At 39.4% G+C, this 12,415-nt stretch overlaps 1 protein-coding gene across 1 annotated transcript; it reads right to left on the reverse strand.

The window, feature by feature from the left end:
• Window positions 1-3,431: 3,431 nt before the first annotated feature.
• On the reverse strand, window positions 3,432-10,729 carry LOC114352509 (uncharacterized). Its single transcript, XM_028304135.1, has 7 exons — window positions 10,602-10,729; window positions 8,437-8,589; window positions 7,427-7,557; window positions 5,912-6,167; window positions 4,704-4,888; window positions 4,181-4,379; window positions 3,432-3,588 (listed from the first exon to the last, which is right to left on the reverse strand). The coding sequence occupies exons 1-7, from the start codon at window positions 10,714-10,716 to the stop codon at window positions 3,467-3,469; spliced, it is 1,161 nt and encodes a 386-aa protein (XP_028159936.1). The 5' UTR covers window positions 10,717-10,729; the 3' UTR covers window positions 3,432-3,466.
• Window positions 10,730-12,415: the final 1,686 nt, after the last annotated feature.

The following is a 12,415-nucleotide window of genomic DNA, read 5'->3' on the forward strand; positions in this document are numbered from 1 at the left end:
TTATATAGTATTTCAAAATATTAATAATGACTATTGACGATATCACAAAAACCAGTTTTGGTTTTACCGTGCACCGCTGATTCGACATCAGATTCAATCATTTAGATAGAGCATAAAGTTAAATATTTTACTGTCAAAAACTGTCAAAAATAACTTGCACAGTTGCAAACAAGGTTATTCTATAAACTTAGTTGTTTATGTGTAAACAAATTAAAATAGTAAGACACGGGTCTTAACGCGACGTTTATTAATGAGTTACATTATGTACTCATGTCAAAGTCAAAGTCAAAGTCAAAGTCAAAATTTCTTTATTTGTTTAGACTAATAAATAGTTCTTACAAATCGTCATTTTGGTCTTAAGGAGCCTCTACATGTCTCATAATCTTTTTACCCTACCAGCGCTTCGAGACCAACATTTGGCAAGTGCTGAGAAGAAGCGCCGCAACAAACTCAGTCACCACTGTCTGCCGGTTAATATAAATAAATAGAAATAGTAGTAGTAGGTACATTCAATTCAGGAGCAGTTCACTGAATTTACCATGCATTCTTGTATGGTGTATCTTATAAGAATGGGTAGGTATACAAGATTGCGTGGTATATTAAACAAGGTAGTGACGTGCTAATATCTAGACTTACATATTAAGATACTAGTAGAAATGACTCGCATACATAAATTTGAATAACTTGGATTGACCAGTCCCCGAAAGCAGCGCCTGTTCACAGACATGACGAGTGAACCAGCCATNCGCGCCGTACTAATCAATGTCGGCTTCCGCATTGTAATTTATACTGATATTCACATCAATATTTTGACAAAGTAGTTACTAATATTTAAACAATAACTGTGGAAATCAATTCTCCAATGAATATTCTTTATTTTGGGATACTTTTATTGCTGTTATTGCTGTGTATTAAAACCAAAAATCACGATCAAAATGTGACGTAAATCTTAAAAATTTGCCAAAATATTTTTAGATTTTACTTAATAATGGTAATGAAATTCAAGAATCCGTTTGACTATTGGACTACAAGAATATATGTCCGATGATTTCTATATATTTTTAAGCTTATTATACGAGCATAAATAATAGATACAGGACTTTGAAATTGAGTCTGCGGCAATTTTTCCGTAAAATGGTTGTGGGAGATGGGGCACTGACATTATTAGTCAACAAAAAGGATTCGCAGTAATTAAATAATCTCTGGGTGTTGCTTAAGATAGTAATTCATGCTTCCAAAATCTTAGAAATTTGCACGAAAATGTAAAATGGCTCTTAAGTATGTTTATATCCGTTGTCTTGTACCCATAGTACAAGCTTTGCTTAGTTTGGGACTAGAAGCGCAGTGTAAAATTTCCAAGGATATTTATTAAAATAATATACTATATAAAAAAAAATATGGTCGTTAAGGGACAAGTTAACGTCGAGAGATGTTATCTTTATTAGGTAATTTTGTCTTCACTGCGCAACCACAACCGTATTCAATGTATCAGAGGCAAATGAAAGATTCGGCCTATTCTCTACACTGCACTGGCCAGATACCTGAGTAGGGAAGGCTAATCGACCTGAATGATGTCGCATACAAAATACTACTTGAAAGGTTCACCTTTACGCCAAATGACACGTAATTTAAGCTGAAATATTATAGGTTACGGAAAAATACTTCATGCTTATTAAGCTGAATTTTTGGCGTCCTACATACGCCTATTCATGTGATGGTGATATTTAACTACTTGTCTATTCCATTTCTTCCTTTTGTCTATGAATTTTTGAAATCAGCTGTTCCATTTGTCAAAAATCATAATAATTATTTTCAGGCACAACATCAGTGACGCTCGGCAGTCGCTTTACAACGCGGCGAACGAATGGACAGCAGCCGTGAAGAAAAGGGGCCGATTCTTGGGTGGCGACCAACCGAACCTAGCCGACATCACAGTGTATGGAGTCCTAAGCAGCATCGAGGGCTGCCAGGCCTTCAAGGACCTACGGAACCACACCGATATCGGCAAGTGGTATGACGATATCAAGAACAGCATCGACAGGAAAATGGGAAAGGTCTTAGCTGTTCATGCGTAGAGTTCATTGTCGCTTGACTTGTGTGTGAAGGTATGTCCTATTGCAGGGCTTCCCAAACTTATTTTTATGCTGACGTCCTTTTGAATTTGACACTTGTTGCGATGACCCCTTCCCCTCTCGTCTAAAAGTACTTATCATTTTGTAGTTATTAAAGCCTCGTAACAAGTTCAAGTCACATCGATACAGTAAGTTTGCCCCACAACAAACTGGGATAATGCTGTGACGCCCCTAGGGTGTCACGACGCGCAGTTTGGGAGGCCCTGTCCTATAGAGCTATGCAGGTGGCGAAGTAATATGGTTTTAATGATTTATTTAAGTAAGTATGATTTGAGGTGAGAGTGGAACATTCAATTCTTGTTCTGTTGTTTATTAATGAAATCGGCACCTTCCGGCATTCGAAATTAAATCGAGTGAGAAATTATCTGATTGAATGGTCTGATTCCACCTTAATGACACGTCACGTGCAACTTGCGTCCAAGTGTGAACATGTGTTGTAGTTGAAATTCATAAATAATATTTTCTAATGTTACATTATAGCTTATTCATATTTTAGAGTTGAGTTTATTTAATAGCTAATTAATTATACAGATGCGACATAATAATTGTTATCATTAAAGTACACACTAAGTTACACTTCTAGCTCTAAATCTGAGATTAGTTCTGTTACGTAAATCTATTATTCTCATTTTATCTTAGAGCCAAAGCACACGGTGCGTTACGGCGCTGAACCTCGAAAGATTTTGCCGTATCGACAACGCGGCGCTGCACCGCTCGTGTGCCCGCCACAGATATTATTATGTAAGATGACGCAGCGACACCGCTCCGGCGTCGCACCGCCGTAACGCGTCGTGTGCATTGGCTCTTAATTTTATTGGAAGGAGTCATATTAGAGTATTAAATGCAATTGTGATTTTATTGATTAGTTGTTAATACACGTTAACGTTTTAATTGTTGTTTTTTTCTGTACTTTTGCCTTCCCATATATCATAAAATAAAGCATTGCGAAATAATTATAAAAAAACATAACATGTTAAATAAAACTTTATTTACAATAATAATGCTGAAATAATCCCGTTCAAAAAGCAGACAAAAACAATTACTGGCACTTTCATGGTCAAAGTCTTCTTTTCAAACATACCATTTAACCAAATACTTAATGCAAAGTTATTACAATATTGCAGTCTTAATGATAATTTAAATCTTATATTACACACATTTAAAGTAGTTATTCCGTTATTAGGATAAAGGACGAAGCAATCAATCCGAACACTGATCGTAACCGTATCAACTCGAGGCGGTCAGCAGTTCTTTGTATGAAACTCCGTACTGCAAAGGCGATACGGTGTTGATCCCTTTCCGGGTTGATAAGTGTGCTATGACCTTTAGACTTTTTAACAAGCTATTTGTGTGTAAGTGAGAGAGAAGCCTCTGTTAGCTACGTCTGGAGGTGAGGTGGCAGTGGCTCCTTCGCTGGCGTCTGTCACCACGTAAAGGACGAACGGCTTGCTAGCACCTGGGGAAAAGAATTGTTTGATTCAATCGCATATAAAATACTCCTACTTATTATTTCAGGGGAGTGTTTAGGTAGCGAGAGTTAGTAAATATAAATTAGTTATGTATGACAAGACCCCCGAACCGAGTTATCGGTCTTTTGGAAGCAAAAATGATCTGTCGTGGTACGATAAAATATACTTGATATTGGCGGAACAGTGTGCCCTGTGGCGAAAAACACAAGTTCATCGCCATTAATAAGAAGAAGAAGAAGAAGAAGAAGTGTTACGAGTGGATTGACCTAAATAGTCGGCCTAAGATATATTTGTTTTGGCTCCGTTTTATTCGCATCTTGGCACATTTTTCACAAATGTGAAAGATTGTGATAATGAATGAATGTTTGTTACTCTTTAACACAATTACAGATTTTGATCTATCTTTACAGTATTAATGTTTATGCATCAGTAGGCTTAAGATGCGCGTCGTCATAAGCTTTTATCGCGCCATTTTTATCGATACGTGATAAGCCCATACATTTGTCATCTAAAATCATCGATAAGATTGCGCATAGATTTTACCGTAGTTCGTATCGTAGCTCGGCTGAAAATACTTACTGCTTACGGTGACGAAACCGATACCGCAGAACCGGTCGGTACCGACCGCGACTCCGGTGGCCACCACCGTGGGATTGGGGATCACCACGAAGTCTGTGGTGCACGCTCCGTCGTTGGACGCGCCTAGGGCCGTCCCCAGAACCGTCAGGTCAGCTCCCTCCACGTCACCGGACACCGTGAACGAAAACACGTCGTTGGTCTGGACAAAAGATTAAAGTTACAAGAATTAGGCTAAGAACTCACGGCACGATTTTAAATCACTGGTTTTCGCGCGGGCGTAAACCGCCGTGCGGGACCCGATTACAACCGCGCCCGCTGCGGGCGAAAACCGCTTCGTAAGTTTGGCAATTAGTTTTTACATAAGTATCTGCATTCTACAGAAGCTGCGGGCCCGCAACCGCCGGGGGCGCGTTGAAAATCGCGCCATGAGTGCTTAGCCTTATGGTTGCGAACATTATGGGGACGGCACTTAAAAGTTTTAAGTGACGAATAATGTATCTTATGGTTTGACGGAAAGTCTTACCTGTGCATACTGTATAGCACAGAAGCCGGCCTCCATTCTAATACAAATCCCATAGTTGAGATTGACCATTTGCCTGGTGCCCGTGACCAGAGACGCGCTAAGCGCAGAATTGGCCGCGTCTCCGAAGTTAAAACTGTTTATTGTACCAGTAGTACCAGTGTAGTACTGCAGACAGCCGTTTGGAGCTGAAAAATACATAACAAAGCGAAAATAGAACTCATTTACATACATTTTGTTTTATTTTTACATAATAAGTATCTGGCTACCGGTCAAATGAAGGTTGCATTCGCAATGTCGAGTTCTGACGGATAAAATGTTTTGTAAGCCAAGGCGCAGACCACCGACTTTTAGTTGGCCGATAGTTGGTCCCGATTTTAATTTGTACGAAGAATCGGCTGATACCAAATCGGTGTAGTGTGCGCACTTTCATACATGCCCATACTGATAAACAGCCCGACCCAACTATCGGCCAACTAAAATTCGGCGGTCTGCGCCTAGGCTTAAAAATGTCGTGTCAAGTCTCGATTGAGATAAAGCATAGGTTGTTAAATTTTAAGAACATTTTTGTGATCATCGGTCGCTAAACATTTGAAGTTTTTAGCCTAGGCGCAGACTACAGACATTTCGTCGGCCGATAGTTGGCCCCGATTCTAGTTTGTAGGAAGAATTTAAACTTATCATTTTGCCTTCGACTTGACAAGAATCGCCATGTAAGTAATCATACCTAATAATTTTATACCAAAAACTTCCATGCATTGGTCGATCGGACTTTCAAATTGCGATATTTGACGCAGTAAAATTTGCATAGGATCGATGAATTTCCCTAAGTAGACGTGGAAAAACGTCGAGCACATTCATCAGTCTTAGTCAGGTGATACAATGTATTATGCCAATATCAATCGATGCATTATTCCGCATCTGTCAAGGACGCTGTGCCTCTGGTGAATTATGCAGCTGTACCACGTCTTGCAACACTTTGTAATATTCTTTGTGATTTGAAGTGCGAAAACCTGAGGGAAAATGGTTAGTTAATAGGTTTTTTAGGTTAAAGATTAATGTGAAAATCTTAACGCAATCCGAACAATCTGTAGGGTCACACGAGCGCAGGGTAGTATTTTCCCATTCTGCCATGTACCGTGATGTAGACGGCCATGAATAGAAATGTCACAGAGCTCTCATTGATCTCGCTGTTCCAAAGATTTACTCACCAATTCCTGGGCAGTCGCACCCCAGTTGCGTGAGGCGTATGTTCCACCTCCTAGAGAAGGTTGTGGATGATGTTGCGGTGACAGTTATGGTCAGGGCGTTGTTTCCGTTGAAGTCCACGTATATGGTCTGGCCGGTGTTGTCCCCGCATAGTGTTGGTACCACCGTGTTCCCACCAGTCACGGTGATGGAGTCGGTGGCACAGTTTCCGTCTCCGTCTGGCTGGGCTAACACCATGTCCAAGAAATCGATACGGAGCTGTTGAGGAGATAGAATTAGTTTGAGTTGTCTCTGATTTGTTTTGTGCGCTTATGTGCCAGGCGGCCAGAAATGTTTGGGTAGAAAGACCGAGCTCTATGGCATTACCTGTAGGCAGTGGCGGATTTACAAATTTGCCGCTAGTAGGCCATTCAATTTTTGCCGCCCCTACCTACTGACTTTTGAAATTCAATACGTTAGTTTAATCCCGTTATTTGTATGATTGTGAACTTAATGATATTATTCTGTCAGTTACTAAATTATTATTGCAACCCGCTATGTAATGAAGAGTTTAATGTTGACCTAAAAATAGCAGTAGGTATGTACTAATCCTAAGGTGGGCAAAGGCATGACTTAAAAATACCTACACTATATGAACACAGACAAAATAATGTGTGGTCAGTAAACATTGTTTTTGGTAAATATTTTTATTGGACTTAACAGTTTAAAAACAATACAAAGAATTTCTATTAAAATATAACATGTTAACAATTCAGTTAATGGTGACAGACAATGAGATCAAATAAGTTTTACATTATTTTCTTGCGAGATTTTAAATTTGCAAAATCATTAATTATATCGACGTATGAAATCTTTTTCATTAGTTCTGACTCTATGCACAANCTTATCACCTGCCTTCGGCTTGACACCTTACAAGAAACACCCTGTATATGGATTGTGTAGGTATACGTATAATTATATATTTTTTTCCTGTAAAAAAATTTTTCTAAATTTGCCGCCCCTCTAAATCTGCCGCCCTAGGCACTGGCCTACTTGGCCTATTGGTAAATCCGCCACTGCCTGTAGGCTGATTCTATAAAACTTGTAATTGTAGGCGACGCTAGTCAACGAAACGATTCAAATAACTAGAATTCTGACTTCCTATGAAGGCTCAAAAGTCGTACAATTGTAGTGAACCCACTCTTAACACAAGCATACCTAGAGGAATATCAATGTAAATAGGAACTAGGTACATTATATTATTTGATATTCAACACTAGGATAGGGTCTCTAAGCGTAACCTAAGGACATCCTCTCAATTTCGAACTCCTATGTTTTTCTGATTAATTTCGTTGCGGGTCCAATGACAGTTTAAATTTCCCCCGGGACAAACTTGACCTTCATTGGTTGAGTTTTTATGGCGGTCAAGCTGTAGATCCTGGCTACACAGGAGTTGCAGTGGTGGGAACGAGAGGTGGGAATAGTCATGGAGTCAATAAGAAGCATACCTAGAGGTTAACGGAAAAATCGGGGCTTACCTGGCATATGTTGTTATTGCAGCGGTTGACTGTGATGGTGCAGGCGGCGCCGCCCGCGTACGCCGCTGGGTACCCCGGGCTCGTGAAGTACGTGTTGTTCACGTTCGACGTGGAGCCGCACGTCCGAGACACTAGAGATTAAACTGGACATTAATACTTAAAATTATTAATTGAGTGACTCGCAACCCATTTGAGGGCTATCGTATTTGTAGAGTACTAGAATAAGGTAATGTCACTCGCCAGCGGTGCCTACTGCTATGTAAAAATGATAGCCCTAATTGACATAAGTTTTTGAGCGATTTCACCAGCTAGTCGTATTTCCAAGAGGGTCCTGTCTACACGTATTCCGGTCTATAATTCTGCGGCGGATACTTTGATTCTTTTTTCTGATTCGATCACGTAGGGAAACTCCGAGCATAGCACACTCCATCGTCTTTTAGTAAAGATCCACGTCTCAGTGCATTGGAGGAGTTGAATATGTAGCATCGACCCCTCCTACTGGCGCAGGAGACGGTGGTGGTGCCAATGAGGCCAATCTTCTCATAAGAGACTTTCAGTACATTGGAGGCTTGAAGGAGTAGTTGAAATTAGTAGGGTTGTTTTAACTTACCAATGCAGCATCGGCCCCTCCTACTAGCGCAGGAGCCGGTGATGGTGCCGTTGACGTTGTTGCACTTCCGGCGCGCCAGGCACGTGCCGTTCATGGTATTTGTGCTGGAGTAGTAGGAACTAAACTAGTTCTCCAACTCACCTATGCAGCATCGGCCCCTCCTACTAGCGCAGGAGCCGGTGATGGTGCCGTTAAGGTTGTTGCACTCCCGGCGCGCCAGGCACGTGCCGTTCATGGTTTAGTACTAGAGTCGTTCTAACCTAAGGACATCCTCTCATGTTTGTCTACGTGGGTAACCTTGAAGCTTATCATGAGGTCTTCTTCTTCTCATAAGAGACTTTCAGTACATTGGAGGCTTGGAGGAGTAGTTGGAATTAAACGTAGGGCTGTTTCAACTTACCGATGCAACATCGGCCCCTCCTACTAGCGCAGGAGCCGGTGATGGTGCCGTTGAGGTTGTTGCACTCCCGGCGCGCTAGACACGTGCCGTTCATGGTATTCGTGCTGGAACAGTCCGTGTTGGCGAAACGGACGATGCTGACGAATGGGAACACTGAAAGTATAAGGGCAATGTAGGAACAGGTTAAAGGTGCAAATAGAATGAAGTTATTTTATTGGTTTACAACCTGTGTCATGATAAAGTTATCATCACATGAAGATTTATAAATAACGTGCGAAAATCATTAGGTACTGTATTTTTTCCGTCACTTGGGTCGCCTTATGTGATCTTTGAAGTTCTTGTTCTACTTATTTCCATAAAATTTTGTATGTCACATTGTTATTCCTAACTCAATTTGTTTAAAGATTATTTGTTTTAGCATAATATGTAGGAAGTTTATAAGGTCGGTGTAATGAAACTCTGTCTAGCAGTTTGTATTTATTAACATCAATTTTCTCTCTTTACGTTGGCAGGAAAATGGTAGAATAACCAACAAGATATTAGGTACTATCGGCAACAGTGTTAACTGCCCATTGCCAGTCATGTCATCTCGTTCTATCGCAAAGAATCACCATTTGATTAGAGCGAGAGCAAAAACGGACATGGATAGTTGACAGTGTGGCCGTGTGTACATACTACTAATAATACCTTTTCTTTTAATTTTTTTTAAATATCCTTGGATATTTTACACTGCGCTTCTAGTCCCAATTTGGGACTAGAAGCGCAGTGTAGTGTTGGGACTCCCAAACTAAGCAAAGCTTGTACTTACCTATGGGTACTGGACCACGGATATAAACATACTTAAATACTTTTTTTTTGTAGATAGATAGCATACTTATTATACATAGAAAACACCCAGTCCAATACAAACAAATATGTGCATGCACTGTTTGTACTGTGCAGGAATCGAACCCGCTACCTCCGGAATAGTAGTCCGTTTCAAACCACTACACCAAACGGCCGCAATTCTACACAATTTATTCCGTGGTGAAGCAAGCATTAATGTTTCCCATGGCCCCACATATTGAAATCGTTCACGTAGCCTACTTATAATGAAAGTTGGGAGATTAGTTAGCGATACCAACTTTTACGGAGTAAACCCGTTTTGTCAACATTAGGTACTAACACCACTTTTATATTAATACCCAATGTTGACAAACTTACCTATTTTGTCATTAAAAATAATAAGTATTTAAAGTTAATAATTAATTCCAAAGGTTATTTTTCAAATTAAAATCTGGATAAAGTTAAAGCGGAATTATGAAAAATACGGGCAAGGTCGATATTAGGATGATTAGACATTGCTTCTTAACTGAATACGTGAAAAGTTTTAATGAAGTCTTTATACCAATAATGCTTAATACAGTTTTCACGCACTCTACTTCAGACCAACAACATTTTCGTAGCATCAATTTTAAGAAGTATCTACTTAGTTCTGTACATAGATAATAATGGTATGGTTATGGATAGAAAAGTACAGTAGGTACCTATATAAAACCTATGCATTGCTATTTAACAAGGCACACATATTTAAGCTCAACTGGAAAAAAGGAATGGGGTCAATAATATTCAAGCGTGTTTTTTAAATTGTTGTAAAAAGATTTTCAGACGCAGTTTCTTTGTAAGTTTTTAGTTCGCACAGCTAGATTTTATTTTATGCTTATTTTTTAGAGATAGGTATAATAAAACTAGGTGTGTGTGTAGCTAAAATAGGACGGTCTCGTGGTTATGATTAAATTATCTGTTTACTGAAACTGTCGTATAATGCAATTACCATTTCTACATGAAACGACAACATAAGCTTAACACGTAGGTACTTAGGTATCTAAATGATCGCCGCTACAGTTGATTTGAATATAAAATAATTGTATATTATTTACTATTACAATGAACCAACATTGCCTTAGATTGCCTACTACAGGCAAATTTATCATAGTCAAAGTCAAAGTCAAAATTTCCTTATTTGTTTAGACTAATAAATAGTTCTTACAAATCGTCATTTTGCTCTTAAGGAGCCTCTAATGTCTTATAATCTTTTTACCCTACCAGCGCTTCGAGACCAACATTTGGCAAGTGCTGAGAAGAAGCGCCGCAACAAACTCAGTCACATAATAATAGGTACTCACATAATTTTCCTTCTCGTTCATTGTACTCCTCCAAATCGTCTTCTTCATCGAATTTCGTTTCATAGTCTCCATGTATGGATATCGCGGCTACAGCCGCCAGAACCGCGGCTATCATCCAAACCAACTTGTACGCCATTTTGGAACTGCTGTCAACTTTTGGCTTAGGTAAGTTTTAGACTCAAAAAGAAATCATCGCAAGCACAGTATAGGACGCTGAGTCCTAAAATGAGAGTGAACAAACCTATCACATATATATAAAGTAGGGAATAACGGGCCCTGTTTGTACTTATAGTTAGAGGGTTGCGACCGTTTTTCGTTTAGCACTAGTTGACGAGACTCGCTAAATTCTTTAGTAGGTCATTTCAGTGTATGGTATGCAATGGATCATAAAATAAACACGATCGATAGGGTTTAGTGCGTGTCTTTGACCTTTAATAATCGCGTAAACGATAGGTCAGGAGTTGGTATATAATTCGTGAAATATGCATGCATATAGGAAAATACAAACAATAAAAGAGAGGCGTTAGGAGGCCTACTTATGTCAACAGCGGATTAAGGAAGGCTGAAGTCCTACCATTTACTTGGTAGGACTTCAGCAGTGACTTGTAACACTCACTCCAAGTGAGTATTATTAAAGAAGATAGCATGATGACTTAATAAAATATACATCCTACATATTCTTGGCAGGTAGTTGCTAATTTTTTGTTCATAAGATAGGCCCCCTTAATTGATATTCATTGATCGTGGTGCATAATCTTTTCGTTTTAAACCTTTGTTTGTCACCTGTCATCCGCTTTGCAATGGAGGGAAGTCGAACCTTAACTTCGAACTCCTCCTATGTTCTTCTGATTAATTTCGTTGCGGGTTGATGACAGTTTAACTTTCCCCCGGGACAAACTTCACTTCATTGGTTGGGTTTTTATGACGGTAAAGCTGTAGATCCTGGCTACACAAGAGTAGCAGTGGGAACGGGAGGTGGGTAATATACACCCACTCATTCATGCACCTAGATAGGGCATGGATAAATACTTGCTCAGTTTGCTCTACTATCTATCTGTTTACCTAACATATTGTAAAAAGGAAAGATTTGGTTATTTGTATTGAATTGAATAGGCTCCGAAACTACTGGACCGATTTGAAAAATTCTTAACCACATTAACTTTTATCATTCCAACTTCCGTTCCGCTTAAACAGTTGATAAAAGGTAGAGTAGGTACCCTCACCTGTGTAATAAAGTAAAATTGATTCCTTTAAGTTTGGCTTCTCAATGTGAATAAACCTCGCAATAGTCCGCTTTGTCGTGTTTTTAGATCCACAGTGTGGGCTGCGGCCCTGAGGTCAGACTTTATGAGACGCTACAGAAGTCTGAAATGGCTCAATCGAACCGACAGGACGGTAATTCATCAGACAATTGCTTGATATAGCCAAAATGGCAGTTTTTATAGCTATTTCCCACTTCGCCTGCTTTACCTGGAAATCTAACCCAAGACAAAGTCTCAAATTGCTACATAGTCCAGTCATTATAGTAAGTTCACCTCGGAATTGGAGATACCCAGCTGTAAGTCTGTAAATACGTGTATATTGACACCCTAAAAGTTGTCTCAAAACCTACATATGGTAGGGTATAAGCAACTATTAAATTTCAAGGTCAACGGTCACAAAAATCGGTTTTTTGCGCTTTTTTTAGAAATATCTCATTTCCTATGGGTTTTTTGCTATTTGTATTTATTATCAATATTGTAGAATACAAAATTCTCTACAAATTTTGTTTAAAAACTTTTTTTATACGGTGAACCGTTTTCGAGATAGAGGGC

This window comes from Ostrinia furnacalis, unplaced genomic scaffold (genome assembly GCF_004193835.3).
Source record: "Ostrinia furnacalis isolate ACB-3 unplaced genomic scaffold, ASM419383v2 OfSCF1381, whole genome shotgun sequence".
Classification (NCBI taxonomy): domain Eukaryota; kingdom Metazoa; phylum Arthropoda; class Insecta; order Lepidoptera; family Crambidae; genus Ostrinia; species Ostrinia furnacalis.